Source organism: Triplophysa dalaica, chromosome 12 (genome assembly GCF_015846415.1).
Source record: "Triplophysa dalaica isolate WHDGS20190420 chromosome 12, ASM1584641v1, whole genome shotgun sequence".
Classification (NCBI taxonomy): domain Eukaryota; kingdom Metazoa; phylum Chordata; class Actinopteri; order Cypriniformes; family Nemacheilidae; genus Triplophysa; species Triplophysa dalaica.
In genome coordinates, this window is record NC_079553.1 from 4,695,939 (window position 1) to 4,711,253 (window position 15,315).

The window sequence follows — 15,315 nt, forward strand, 5'->3', positions numbered from 1 at the left end:
CCTGTACCTTTTCACAACACAGTGAGAACAATAAAAATAGATTAACTTCTTAATTACAAACAACTCGACCTTAAACACATTATGAAAAATTCACGATTTCATGTGCTTTTCACAAACTTTCAAAGCAAATTTCACAACACATTTCTGTCAGTTATGTCACATGAGGTTTCGGTCTTTGGTATCGGTGCATTTTTACAAGTAAATGAGCTAAGTATAGGGGATCGTTATCGGTGCATCCCTGTCTCTTTATTAGATTATAACCAGAATACAGCAAAACTGTAAAAAAACAGCTTTCATAGGATAAACTGGCATAATAAACTTCTGACTGTGTGTTCAGACCGCCGCTGTCTAGAGTGTCAAAAATCCACTGTGCCAACAACCTTAGATTCGTGAACGCTCTTGACGTAGACCAAAGTTTACTGGGCTGCGTTCTCTGGAATCCTCTCAAACGGTGGACTTCCGGTTCCGATTGGTTGCCGCTGAACCGCGTCATAGCTCATTACCATAAAGTTGACCTGATTTCAACTCTCCTTGACGCCAACAACGGCCAAGACGCGCCACTGCTCACTGCTGGCTCACATTGAAAATGAATGACGCCTTTGACGGCAGCGGTCTGAACGCACAGTGATTCTAATCGAATGACTTTAGTAAAGTCTTGCTATAAAAGAGTTCAAGATGTCCTTAGTGCTAAGATCAAAATAAATTTTGACTCAATAAGTAATTTTTTTCTGATAAATAAATGTTTATTTTGAAGACGATAAACTATGTAGGATTTCTATTAAACAAAATGCACAATCCTGAAGCAATAATACACAATGAATGGAGAAGGGATGCCCCTTTATAGAACATAAAATAGTTATTTTCTATTCAATTTCATGTGTTCATTTATGAGGAATATGTAGCGTTATGGATGTGAAAATCCTGAAAATGGCACTTACCTGACTATGAATAAACATGCACTAAAAATAAAACAAAAGATTTAAAGATTTGAAGAGAGATCTCACATGGGTATTTGAACCACCAAATGTTAAAATCTGTGCTGTTACCGTAGTAATGTGGTATGGTTGACATTGAAACATTTACATGTTTTCTAACCGTTGTGCCGTGTTTCTCAGGTTAACGCCGCATTTCCGTTTCGATGTCGTGGGCACGGCGCTCCCTCCCTGAGTCTGCTTAATGCAATCAGTCCTAACATTCACCCCAAAACGGAAGCGTTTTGGGAAGACCAGATTCCAAAGCTGCTCAATTACCTTGAAGGTCTGTTACAATGTTCCCAACAGTGTATAGTTTCCTTTATATTCATTTTGAAAAAAAGTTGTTTTAAAACAATCCATTCGGTCATATGTTCAAGTTCAGATTTATCATTCATCATTTTTCATTCATAAAGAGCCCAACAAGGATGTTGTCTGAACTGAGTCCTATTGTAATAAACTATAATGGCTTAAAGTTTTTCCTGTGAGCGTCTCTTTAGCAGTTCTTGTTTCTAGATAAGAAGTTTAAAAGTTCTTCATTTATCTGCCAGGTTGAGGTTTCAGATAAGCTCAAGTTTCCTCTGAAACCGCGACCACCTTTCTTTGGAGATTTCTCAAGTCTACCAGATGTTTCCAAATTGCAAGCCAAAATCATATTTTAGTTTATGAAATCTTGTTTTGTATTCTAAACTTTTCCAATTTAGTTACACGGTGTAGATTTAAACAGTTATATTGGATATCTCATTACCTTTGCTCGCTGTTTTCAAGTGTGTGGTGAATAAAATTGTCTCTGAATAAGTCTTGTGTACTTTTCCTCTTTTCCTCTTACCAGAGTCAACGAAAGAATCATTGGACCAAAAGAATTGGGAGGAGAGTTTACTTCAGGTCAGTATGCATGTGTGTGTGAAGAGATCACGATTTGGTCAAGGAGTCATTAAGAATAAAGTGAATGTGAACATTTTCACAATTAGAAATTAGGACGAGGCAAGATGTGTTATCAAAGTTGTTAACGGTGATTAACCAGCCGCTGCTTTGTGATTGTGATGAAGCTCCTGTCTAAAACTGTGGCAGTCATTGATGACAGCAGGTGGACCAATCAGCTCGCAGTGGAGACCACACGATACCTCCCGACTTATAACAACTCACTGGAGGAGAAGGTCTGATTGTGCCCCTTCATGTTATGTTTTTCTCTCCTTATGTTATTAGTATTCTCTTTACAATATTATTTAGTTGATATTGTTTATAGAAGTGTTTCCATCCATCCATCCATTTTCTACCGCTTATAGAAGTGTTTTATTACTACATTTTTAAAGGTCCAGTGTGTCATTTTTTTGGAGAATCTATAAATGCAATATAATGTTCATAACTATGTCTTCAGAGGTGTATAAAGACCTTACACAACAAAGCGTTGTTTTTATGACCTTAGAATGAGCTATTTCTATCTACATACACTAACAAATTATTCCCATTGCATGGAATTCGCCATTTTGTTTCTACAGTAGCCCTACATGGACAACTTGCTCTATAGAGCGCATGTCGTAAATACCTAATATCCTTCGACAAAGAAGCAAAACGTGACATCTTAGTCCTGTGTCAGGCACTGTAGTGCTTCGAGGGGCGTTGTGATCCTTTGGTTGCCATTCACGAGCTCACCGCTAGATGGCGCTAAATTTAATCACTGGACCTTTACATCTTTGGAGTCGACAGAATGGAGAATCAGATTCATCCTGTGAACTTTTTGTGTTTAGAGTTTTTTGTATAGGTGTGTTGGCGTGATTCTTCAGCAGTGCTGTAATAAAGAATTGGTCAGGAAACAGCTACAAGAAATCCTGATCAGCGCTCGGCACAATGATGCGGTTGAAAGAACGGTTCGTTTGTCTTTTTGTCTAAAACACATAGTTGATATATTGGTAGCTGTCTTAACAACTGCTTGACTATAAATAAGGTCTCTATAGTAAGAATACACCCCTAAAAACTTTCTAACTGATAATTGAAAAGTAAACAAAGATTTAAAAAACATGTATTACATGGATGCTAGATTTAATGGTAGACTGGAATTTAGCATAGTGTTTGGAAATGAGAAGCGTCAGTAGTCATTTAAAGGCCTCTAATTGACAATGATGGCAGTAACAGACAGTAATTGGTTTTACAGGGTGTTGCCATGGCAATCGGTCTGTGCGCCAGCAACCATCTTGAAGGCACTCTTGAAAAACTGCAGGAGTTTGGGAGATCCGATGCTTTCAGGAAAGCTTCAGGGATATTTGGTCTTCTCAAAGTAGGTCGAGTTTGGTCGTGCTCGCACAGAGCAGATCCAAAATGTCTATTTTTGCTTTCCTGTAGCTCAACTCATACAGTAACAATCCTTTTGCAGATCCTTTTGTCAGGGAGCAACTTAAAGTGTATTAAAGGGATAGTTGACCCAAAAAGAAACATTTTGTCACCATTTACCCACTGTAGAGTTGTTACAAATCTATATAAAGTTCTTTGTTCTGATGAACACAGAGAAAGATTTTTGGAAGAATGCTTTTAACCAAACCGTTCTTGGCCACTATTGACTGTCATAGTAGGAAAAATGCTAGTGGTAGTCAAAAGTGCCCTAGAACTGTTTGCTGTCCTACATCACAACAGAACAAAGACATTTATAAAGCAAATTTCCTACAATGGTAGTCAATGGTGGCCAAGAACTGTTTGGTTACAAAAGCATTCTTCCAAATATCTTTCTGTGTGGGGTTCATCAGAACACAGAAATTCATACAGATTTGGAACAACTCAATGGTGAACAAATGAAGACTGTGAACTGTTCCTTTAAACATATTTGTTTGTTCGTTTTCGAGTCAATTACATTATTTAAAATAATGAAGGTTGCTTTAACAATCAATTTAAGCAAAATAAGTTGTTGTGACTCCAGTTACCAATTTTATATCGCGTTTTATATTAAATTTGTTTGTATGTGCCGTTTTCTGCTTGTTTTCCAGGATAAAAATGATGTTGATGTGGAGAAAATGAAAAGCACACTGATTTTATGTTATGGATATGTAGCGTTACACGCACCAGAAGATAAGCTCCTCACTCGCGTTGATTGTGACATTCTCCATAACATCTCCAAGCACTTCAACACAAAGGTAAACCCTTGATGTTGTATTCAGATATAACTTTCTTGACATTGATCAGAAAAGTTAGAAGCTATTCAAATGTTTGCCAGTGTTATGCCAGGCAGGGAGATTTGATCAGAGAGGTGCTTCTTTTTGTGGTTGTAAAACTACAGCCATAAAACTTTTCTGGTTATAGCTGGGTTTGGAAGAAATCAAATGGGGTTGTTTTTAAATAAATTACATTTATGTAATAGGGAAACATGTTTTGATCTGTCACTACGCAAAGCAATAATAGCATTGTTTAATTGGTAATGATGGGGGTGTTGACATTTTTATGCCTTTGCAATTCTGTCGTGTTAGGTGTTCTGTTAACCGATTATTGTTAATTGATAATTTCAGATACATTAATCATTTCTTTGGTTTGTGATGAATTCGAAACGTGGCTGGAATGTGTACCTTGCTAAATAAGTCCTCTGAATGTCCTGGTACATTGTGGATCAGAAGTCAGAGTTTTTTTGACAAGGATCATTAACTTTCTGCATATGCTGATTCACATTTTGTATTCAAATCAAAATACAATTTTGCTGTTTCAAAGTTATTTCATTCTGGGTCAAAATGTTGTGCTAGGCCTACAGCAGACGTCTTACATCAGTGTGTTCTGACCATGTACATGTTCCAGTAATCCAACTCTCTACTCAAACATTATATTTTATCACATAAAATACACCTAGCATCTGGTAATTTACCGGTAATGTTACAACTTCTCATATCAGAAAATTGCCAGTACCGTTTTATGAGCGTTTTTGAAAAGGTTGTGTTCCCATGTGATGTAATTTACCAGTACAGACTGTATGTGTGAAAAAAGGCTAATGTTTGTGATTATTGTTTATTATAATGATAACCTTTTATGTTTGTGAATTAAACTGGACCATTACTTTTATTGTTGTACAGGTTCTGGGAATAAAAGTAGAGACCAAGGTACCGTGAAGGGAAGCCATCATAAGGACCTTCTCTGACCTTTAAACTTTACCTCACTTCTTTCTCTTGCAATCCGAACCTTTATTGTTTACTCCTTTGATCTTCTCAGAATCCCATATAATACTCTTAGACCAATCTATCTTTGTGATAATAAGATTTTATCATAAGTAAGTTTATGTACTGTGTTCAACTGAGTATATGTGGAGAGCAATTTAATATTATACAGGTATGTAGGACAATGAACTTATTTGGTTCACTTTTAAAGACCGGCTCCTGAGAAGATCAAAGATTGTCACTAACCTGATCAGTTTTGTCTTACTAAAGCAGCACAGTCTTATTCTCATATTCTTGGTTTCCTGGCTTTTCTGGATTTTAGGTGGCTTGATTCATCAATTCTGATTTACCTCCGCAGGTTCCTTCAACCTGCTTTTCACTGATTCACATTGACATGGTTGTGATTTTATAGTCTCTTAAAGCACAATGTTAAAGGTACTGTGTTAATGTTAAGATGTTTAACACACGATTTTGTAATAAGCATGTTGGGTAGGAAAGCACATGCCGGTCAGATTGTAATGCTGACAGAGGTAGGCTTGCTTATACTGGGGTTGCTGTGTTTGATTTGATGTGCTTGTGGTGTATGTCATTAGCATCATGGTTTAGTTGTGTGTCAATTGTTTGTTCTGTTTTCACTTCATAGGATCTGACTATGAAGCTCAGTCTCATTCACAGCGTTGGACTCATTGCCAAAGCCATAAGCTCTTCTGTCCGAAAACAGGGCTTCCAGTTCTCCCGGAAACAGGAGCTGATGGGTGTTATGATGGTAGGAAGTTTGATTAGAATGTCGCTGATGTTTTACATGTTATACTTTATACTGCTCTTTTCTTGTAGTTTAGTAGAAAGTAGTTTTAAGTAGGTGAAATGTCTGTCTTTTCCAAATAAATAAATAATACTTGAGTCAAATAAAATGAATGTGAGCTGAATTGCATGTCTTTCTTTTGTGATGCAAATGTAAATGTATTTTTAACGTGGTTAAAATCTATGATGGCAAATCTGGGATTAAAGATGTGATGCAAAGTTTAGGATATAAAAACATGAAGGCAAATAAATGTGATGTAATGTGAAGAAGAAATCAATTCTGGGTCGCTGATGAATTAAACTAATGTGTGACGTTGATCATGTTAACTCATTTGTACTAAAGGTCAGATTTCTTTGCTTCATTGAAGCACTTTAGATGTTCTGTAAACCTTTTCACGTCGTGCTGGGATTACATGGATCATCAGGTTTTGGAGAAGCCTGAATAAATTTGAGTCCAAGGAAAAGGACAACATAGATATTCATTTTTTATTACAATGAACATTATGCAAAACAGTTTTCGCTGCTGATCTCAGACTTGTGGACCACACTGTTCCATTAAGACTTGTGAATACGTAGAAATGCATTGAATCACACAGTAAATAAACTTCTATATTTCTGTCTCTTGTTTTACTGCAGGATTTCATCAAAGCCGAACCGGCAGATGTCATACGGACTCCTGTTCGCCATCTAGTTTTGACCACATGTGCCAACCTCATGTATCCTATCTGTTATTTTATCTCATTACTCATTAATGGAAATACATTTCACAAAAACACGAATGAAAATATATCAGGTTTGTTATTTAGTGAAGTGATTCAACAGAAAAGTCTTTTGAATACACTTAACCTAAACCATCAGAAATTTAGACCCTCCTTTAACAGAAAATGAAAACTTTGACTTGTTGAAAACGTGTTTGAACGGTGTTTATGGGCTTCCTACTGCAGACACACCAGATAAAGCTAAAGATGAAGAAGCCCTTGATCCACAACAGAAAGTGGTCAGTAAAAACGTGTTCACATCCATGCAGGTGTCTTTGTTATACAGTAGTTGCTTTTAAGATGGAGTGTCATTTCATTTCTGTGCCACACTAGTAACTTTGTTGGATTTTTTTTCAGTTAACCTGCTATAGGAGAACATTTTCAAATTTAACACTTCAGCTTATGTGATGTTTAAGTGATGACTTTTTTTATAGAGACTCATCCATATCTAAGATCTCAAACATTTACGTTGTGAGATATTCTGTTTCTCTCAGGTCTTGTATACAGACACCTTTAACGCTCTTCATGAATTGCTGAGAAATGTATTACGTAGAGATATGAGTCCCGATGGTCTTCAGTCCTTGTTCAAGGTAAAGAAGAAACTTCGATGTTACTGGTCTTAAAAGTCTCTTTATCTGAAATCTATTCATCGAGTGCTTTTACATCTTCAAGCATTTAGAGAGCTGGTTGAGCTCAGGGCAGGACCACGAGAGGGAGAGGGCAGTAAAGACCACCTCAGAGTTACTCAAGTTTTACTTGGACAATCTCAATGTGAAGGTAAAGAACCTTGTCTTTTCACTTTAGTCATTGACTTAGTAATTCATTAATAAGAATCAAATTTTATCTGTAATGTTAAGTTTCAGACACAAAAATACTGTAAGAACTGGCATAACATCAGTTTTGGCAATCATAGGAAATGTGTTTTCAACATAGTAAATGTATAGTAAAACAAGATAAATGGTTTATGTCTTATTGTGCATTCCAATTCATTTCAATCAAACTGCAGTTGGTTTTGTTTTGATTAAAGCAATGATAACAAAACAAATACAGCTGACTAACACAATAAAACACAATAAAAACATGATAACATAATAAAAAACATGATTTTTGAATTTAGTTATCTCATTTTCGAACCAAACTTTAAAGTTAACCCGATACTTTTTTTTCAGTTTAATGCATTCAGAATATTTAACGCTATTAACGCAGCATCCGTTTATTTGTCATCCTGTCATATAGCGTTACATTATATAATCACGCTCTTATTAAGGCAAGAGTTGTAGTCAAAGAACCAAAAAAAAGGAAATCAATGTGTTTTGTAGCTTTAATTCTGTATGTAGTTAAGAATTTAGGATTAAAGACTGCAAAGTTTTTAAGTACTTCATTCAATTTCTGTATATTTCCTACCCACACATAAAAACATTTATGTTATGTGTGTTGAATAACACAGATAAAATATGTGATTACTCAGATAATTTTTTAATAGATTGACCGCACTAATACATTTGATAAAATCGCGTAAAAACACATGGGCTTCTAAAATGCCGTCTGAAGTAATATAGTCCCAGTAATAGTCTTTGAATGGCTCTGTTAAGGACCTTGACAAATCTCTCGCTTCCTTAAATGTCCTCTGGGTGTTTGATAACTGTGGATACAAACATTTACTTTAAACACCTATTAGTTTGATTCCGCCCAAGCTGAAACTTTAAGTGGGACCATTTGTTTTCTTTTTCCTGAAAACCTCTTTGGTTTCCTTCAGGCATTGAGTAATGAGACGTGTGCTTGAAAAAGTATGTGGGTAAAATCTTATTAGACCTCCTTCTCACTGTTGATTTTCTATCTCTCTCACACTCACTCTTCCTCTGTGTCAATAGAACTTAGTCACGTTCCATAATTTGGGCGCTCTTTTGGGACGTTTGGCCCCAAGGTGCACAGACCCAAATCCTGAAGTGCGGCGGGCAGCCATAGACTGTGTCTATAGTCTACTCTACATTCAACTGCGTTATGAAGGTACTGTCCTGTAAAAGCACAACCTGTCCCAGGTGGGCTTAAAGTTTATACATTCCAGATTGAAAAGTGCAAAGAGTGCACATTATTACTGTACTGTGAGGCTATACTACAGAAAGTTGCATATTTACAGTGTTGTTATGCATAGATGTAGAGATACTAAACCAAGAGATTATTTCCAAAATGAGATGTCTCTGTTTTAAAAAGAAATTGTTTTTTTTGTAGAATTCAAATTTATATCAATCAAACTGCAGTTGGTTTGTTAAATAAATAATACATATTAATAAATAAATAGTTAATAAATAAAGCTAACAAACACAATAAAATAACTAAAACAAGATAACATAATAAAAAACATGATTTTTTAAAGATTTTAAAACTGAGGTTTTTTTCTCCATCGATATCAATAGCCGATATCTGCCGATACTGAAGATTAAATGATTATTTTCGTAACATTCTGAATGTTTTTAATTTATATATTGACTTATCATATTGAAAGTCAAACTAGTGATGCTAACCATTTTCTGAAATTGCTTTATTCGACCGATACCGATTATTGGCTAATATATCGGTGCATTTCTACATGAACGCAATAATAAGATGCGGTTTCTTTTTCTCTGCTTCCAACAGGCTTCTCATTGGATTACAAGGACGATTCAGTCGAGAACTTGTTAGATATCCGCGAGAAACTAAACAATCCTGACCATTCAGTCTTGTACAAAACATGCTCTGAGCTGACCAAGGTAAAATATACTGTAATGTTCTCCTAAGGCCTGAATGCACCTTACGCTTTGAAGAAACTAAAACATTATAAAACATTAAATAGCTGATTGTACCGATCTTACATGTCTCTCGTGTATCTCATGTGTTAGATCATCGGTAAGCGTCTTCCCCAGCCGCAGTTGAGCACCCTGCTGTTCATGTTGTTCGATGGTTTGGTGGATTCTCAGTCCAACTGCTCAAGAGCTTCCAGCGTGATCCTCAACACCCTACTGAAGAACAGAGGTGCTGGACTGCAGGATCTGGTACTTTAGACCTTATCATGTTATGGGGAATAAAAATTAATTGCAACATCAGCAGATGTTGATAGACGAAGAGACCTACATGCACCAATAACATGGTGATGATGTTTAAAGGATACTTCACACAAAAATACAATTCTGTCTTTATTTATTCACCATCAAGTTCAAATCTGTATAAATGTCTGAACACAGGAAAGATATTTGGAAAAATGCTTATAAAACAGATCTCAACCCCCATTGACTACCATAGTAGGAAAAAATACAATGGTAGACAAAAGTGTCCCAGAACTGTTTGCTGTCCTACATTCTTCAAATGTTTCTTTTGTGTTCAAAACAACAAAAAATAACTGAGTAATTTTTTCTACTAAGGGAGTCAACGGGGGTCGAGATTGGTTTGGTTATAAGCATTCTTCCAAAAATCTTTCTCTGTGTTCATCAGAACAAATAAATGTTTACATATTTGGAACAACTCGAAGGTGAGTAAAAGATGACAGGTTTTGGGTGAACTATCCCTTTAATAGATTCTATGGTCTTTTTTAGATTGAATAAAAGCATCTGCAAAATACATAATTTTCAATTTTTTCTAAAATCTGCGCTTTTTTTGTCAGGTGCCAGAGATGTTAGAAGTGTTACACAACCGGCTTCAGGTGATCACTGAGGAGCAGGTGAAGGTGGCCGTCGGTCAGTCTATCCTCATCCTCGCCACACAGCATCTGCAAACTCTTGTAAACACGCTTGTCGCCTACCCACTGCCTTACGACAGGTGATTATGTGCCCGCCGCTCATGGATTCTCTTGCACTTCATTTCGGCATGTTTTTTATTTATATTCATGTGTGTGTCTGTCCAGTTGGTGTTGTGAGATGTGGGTGGCTCTTGGAGCAGACAGCACTTTGGCCCTGCAAATCATGGAGATAATTGTTGAGAAGCTGAACATTATGGTACCCTATGTGGACAAGAAGGAGTCCATGCTAAGGCCCGGCTTGACCAAAGTTGCCACAAGTCACCCGCTGGCTGTGAGTCTGAATACGTTTGTATTAGCTGTGGTTCAATAAAATGCTTTCTATCTTGTTTTAATACATTTAGAGAATAGCATCATTGTGCTGTAAAAACCAAAAAAGGAATTAGGACACAACTGATGTTTATGTTAAACAGCGACGTGTTTATTATTCAGGACCAATGAGATTTCACTAAAGGCAAGACTCCCTGTCACGATGCACCAAAAATAGAAAGCATGTGTTTGCCACGATATCTTGACACTGTTGAGAGTCACAGCTGGTAAGAACAAAAGCTCATTAGCATGTTGGAGATGTGATTTATCACCGCGGATGCTTCATTGTGTCATGCAAAAGCAAACCACCGTGCCAAAGTCCACCAGGATCCAATGACAAATAAAAATGCCAGTTAAAAAAGAATGAGTTACCACACCGTTTTTAGAAATCGGGACATTCAATCACACTGTAAGAATTTTTGTATTGTAGTTAGCGATTCTGTATTTTTTATGCGTGTGTATTCTGATAACAGATGACATGTGCTCTCCGTGAGATGATGCTGAATGGTCAGTCGGCAGACGCAGTGGCCGCTTTCTTTCCGAAGCTCTTCAGCGCTCTGCTTGTTCGTCTGGCATCCAGCGTGGGCGTTCAGCTGCCCAAAGACCTCAACAGCAACAGCATCATCTCCGACCGCAAAACCACCAGCAAAAACCAAATGGCTAACTTTGATGTTTGCGGGTGAGTGCCAACGTGATGTCATCACACTGATTCAAATTGCAATTTTGTAACATTATCTTTGCTAAGGTTCCACTGCATTCCATCATTTTAGGACTTAAAACTCATCTTTACACATTAAAATAGCACATGTAAGAAAAATTGTGTGATCATTATTTCTTTATGCCTTAAAGTTGCTTGAATGTAACTCTAAATCCCCTTGCTTCATTTAGTATACACAGATTCATGAATATGCAAATTAGTCCCGCCTCCATTCAATCTCGTGAGCTCGGACCATTGATCATAGGTACATAGATGCCTCATTCGACGTGTGAGCAGCGTGTGCTCGTGTTGCAGAAGCAGAGCTGGAACAGCAGCGATCTTTTCAGTGCCGAGTCTTTGCGCTATCCCCTGAAATATCTATGGTTTAAATCTGTTCACGTGATTGGTTACAGAGCTTTTTGCTCACCGGGAGATTTGATATTATTTATTAGAATGATCTTGCTTGGTCTATGAACACCATGCACTGTGCTGTGTTTTACCTTTCTGTGTTTTTCTGTTTTTCTTATTTGCTCCTGTGAAGCTGATTTTGACCAATGCACATTGTGAAAAAAGCGCTATATAAATAAATTTGAATAGCAAATTTTATTTAATTATGACAAGGCACATTTTCTACTTGATTTTCAATACAGGGGACTTCAAAAGAGTAATCTTGTATAAATTATTTGTGAAGCGAAGACAAAAGATTGGAAGCTGAAATCAGACGAACACATTGACAAATAGCATTTTCAAGCATCATTTTTTTTATATAACCTCTGAGTCAATATTTACCAACTGGAAATCATTTTCAGGGCATTTTTTCTTAATGAGAGCACATTTTTTCTAAACATTTAACAAAACAGTGTTGTCTGTTCATGTTGAATACGGTAGTAGCTGTAAATAATGCATGAGGTCTGCTAGAATACATTTGAAATAATTGGCCAGACACTTTTTAGATTACAGTTTTCTGCTGTCTGTGCGTTGCAAGGTCACACGAGTGGAGTCTATGTTGTATTTTCAGTCATTTTAAAACAAATTCAAAGTCATCCTAAAGTCGTCCTTGTTGAGAAACACCGATAGATGATTGATAACAATACTGAAATATTCACTGTGGTGAATTCTTAGGTTTTTACGTTTTTGACACTTTCGATGACATTTCGCCATTAATCGTTCTCTTGGCACTCTGATAACAGATCTGCTGCCCACAAAGAGTGTTTCAAATCCATCTATTTTGGTGAGGATGCTGAATTAGTAGAGAACTGCACATGTAGACAGGCAGACAGCTCTGGTTTTGGAACGGAGCTAATAAGACATCTGTGTTTTCTTCTCCGTGGCGTTCAGAGTGGCGGTAGAGGCCCTGCGGATCCTGTTGGCTCGTGCTCAGCTGGACGCTGTCATGAAACCATTAGATCAGGAGGGAGCCTGGGTCAAAATGAAGGACCCACAGCAGCACACGACAGGTGTCACGCTGCTCGCCAGGTACACCACCCGTCCTAACATAACTCCACTCAGACAAACCAAACATCTTTCATTATGTTAGTATTCACTGCTATGATGGGAGACGGAGAAAAGTGTTCCTTGTGACAGGAGATGGGTTTGACAGTAGAATTGTCCTTGAAGAGACATGAAGTGTGTAATTACAATATGTTGAAAGGAGAGGTGATACTTAACTAAGGGGGTTCTCCATTTATTCCACCAATAGTTTTGAAAATGTATGAAAACTTTCCACTCGGTGTGAAGCAATGAAACATATGCAGGAATGAATGACCTTATGAAAAATATTTTAAACAATACAATGAAATAAACCAACATCAAGCTATAAAAGAAATGGAAAATTAAACCACAATTAAAATCGCTCCTTCTCAATGCTACATAAAGTGCGTGTTTTGATGGTTCTTGTTTGTTCTTTGTATCAGAGCAATGGCAAAGCATGCTGGTCCACGACTTCCTGCCATTGTGGAGAGTCTCTGTCCTTCTCTCAATAATATCTATGAGTGCCAGAGGATAACAGTCACAGCTTTCTTCTCTGAGGTACGACACAAGTCTTACACAAGCGTTGTCACAGCCGGTAGTCCTCTTTCTTCGTTTCTTTCGATTTTCTTTTTTTGCTTTATTTTTAACATGGACTTTAGGTGTTCATGTTAGCTAGTGTAGTGGATGGCAGAAGATGTGAAAAGTTATGGTCTGAAACATTCACATTTGTGTAACTGGGTGTGGATTGTTGAGCTGACAACGAAATTCATGCCTTTGGACGGATGATCCATTTTTTTACATGTTCTCATTTCCCAGTTTTATTTTGTCAAAATGTTTTTTTATGCAAAAAGGAGCGAGCAACAATTACAAACAATTTTTGTAAGATGGCAACATTTAATGCAATATACAGAAAAGCAATATGTGACCCTGGACAGCAAAACCAGTCTTATGGGTCAATTTTTCGAATTTAATATTTTTACTGAATAAATAAGATTTCTATTGATGTATGAGTTGTTAGAATAGGACAATATCTGGCTAAGATACGACCGTTAAAAACTCAGGAATTTGAGAGTTCAAAAAATCAAAATATTGAGAAAATTGCCTTTGAAGTTGTTAACCGGGGGCACTGTGGCAGGCCATCCACTCACAAAAATAAAGTTTTTATATATTTAAGGTTGAAAATTGACAAAATATCTCCATGGAACATCATTTTTACTAAATATCCTAAAAGAAAAACACAAAAAAAAACGATAATTTTGACCCATAAAATGTATTTTTGTCTTTGACTAAAGACAAAATGTTCCCGTGCTACTTAAGACTGGTTTTGTGATCCAGGGTCACATATGAGTTCTCTTAATGTTGATTTCTCTCAGCTGTTGAATCACCACGTTGCAACGGAACTGATGATTTTGGACATGTTAATGAACAACATGATGGAGAGAATAACCGACCCGTGCAGTACTGTCCGTATGCTGGCGGTCCGAGGCCTGGGGAACATCGCCGTGGGTTCACCCGAGAAGGTACAGACATTCTCGCTTGACTTTATCAAAATCAAACATTTCTCTATAAAGAAAAAAATGTTTATTCTTTGCTTCTTAGTTTTCTGGTTTATTTATTACGTCCCATGTGCAACAAGTTTTCTGATGCACTGAATCATTCCCCCCTGACATCCATTCTCAGATGTTACCCAGCAACTGCTGCTTAAAAGTTAGCCAATGTTGTTTGCCTAAAGGAGGAACTCAAAGACTTTCTAATTTGCTTATTCTGCTCGGTTATTATTCTGTTCTCCATATTTCGATGCCTCCTCTCTACAAGCGAATGAAGATGTACGTCATTACTTACAAAAGCAGTCCTTTATGTAATTACACGTTGTTATGCAGTGATCTCTCTGCTTTTGTTTATTCTCGGTCAGGTGAATAAATATGCCAAGGAGCTTTTAGCAGCCATGAGTTCAGGTATGGAGGAGAATGACGATCCAGGAAAACAAATCACACTGGAGGCCATGTCGGGCATGTCCAAGATACTGCTTTACCTGGACCCGAAAAATGTCCACTTGCTTGTGGTTTACATCTTCATGAAAATCAAACCGTTTTTGGAGAATGTGAGTGTGGAGACGCTGAATTACGAAGATGTTGTAGTTACGCTATTGTGATCTCAGTTTGGTTACTGATGACACTTTTTTTCTAATATTGTCGTTGCGGTTTTGTCATGTGACTTATGTGTGCTTATCTGTGTACTGTCAGGAGAACGATGAGATCCGATGTGCTTCCATTGTGCTCCTGGGGAACCTGTCGAAATTCGGCATGGGTGAGCCTGTCTTTAAGGACCAGATCCACAATGTTCTGGTCAGCCTGCTGTTGCATCTCAGTGATCCGAACCCTCATGTGGTGAAGGTTAGTGTTTATTCCACACGCTCCTA

The 15,315-nt window shown here is 37.2% G+C and overlaps 1 protein-coding gene across 2 annotated transcripts in view; it reads left to right on the top strand.

Annotated features, from left to right (window-relative positions):
* The window catches only part of mroh1 (maestro heat-like repeat family member 1), a 30,518-nt gene that overhangs the window by 13,001 nt on the left and 2,202 nt on the right, over window positions 1-15,315 (top strand). Inside the window, exons 17-39 of one of the 2 annotated variants that reach the window (XM_056762271.1) lie at window positions 1,116-1,257; window positions 1,804-1,856; window positions 2,021-2,128; window positions 2,720-2,839; window positions 3,124-3,246; window positions 3,947-4,093; window positions 5,015-5,041; window positions 5,739-5,861; window positions 6,533-6,612; window positions 6,755-6,893; window positions 7,149-7,244; window positions 7,327-7,431; window positions 8,526-8,661; window positions 9,289-9,401; window positions 9,531-9,683; window positions 10,289-10,443; window positions 10,529-10,694; window positions 11,203-11,408; window positions 12,765-12,902; window positions 13,340-13,454; window positions 14,270-14,416; window positions 14,809-14,997; window positions 15,140-15,289. In XM_056762271.1, coding sequence (XP_056618249.1) covers window positions 1,116-1,257; window positions 1,804-1,856; window positions 2,021-2,128; window positions 2,720-2,839; window positions 3,124-3,246; window positions 3,947-4,093; window positions 5,015-5,041; window positions 5,739-5,861; window positions 6,533-6,612; window positions 6,755-6,893; window positions 7,149-7,244; window positions 7,327-7,431; window positions 8,526-8,661; window positions 9,289-9,401; window positions 9,531-9,683; window positions 10,289-10,443; window positions 10,529-10,694; window positions 11,203-11,408; window positions 12,765-12,902; window positions 13,340-13,454; window positions 14,270-14,416; window positions 14,809-14,997; window positions 15,140-15,289 — 2,931 coding nt within the window. The remainder of the gene's footprint in view (window positions 1-1,115; window positions 1,258-1,803; window positions 1,857-2,020; window positions 2,129-2,719; window positions 2,840-3,123; window positions 3,247-3,946; window positions 4,094-5,014; window positions 5,042-5,738; window positions 5,862-6,532; window positions 6,613-6,754; window positions 6,894-7,148; window positions 7,245-7,326; window positions 7,432-8,525; window positions 8,662-9,288; window positions 9,402-9,530; window positions 9,684-10,288; window positions 10,444-10,528; window positions 10,695-11,202; window positions 11,409-12,764; window positions 12,903-13,339; window positions 13,455-14,269; window positions 14,417-14,808; window positions 14,998-15,139; window positions 15,290-15,315) is intronic. The other variant, XM_056762272.1, reaches the window with a different exon arrangement.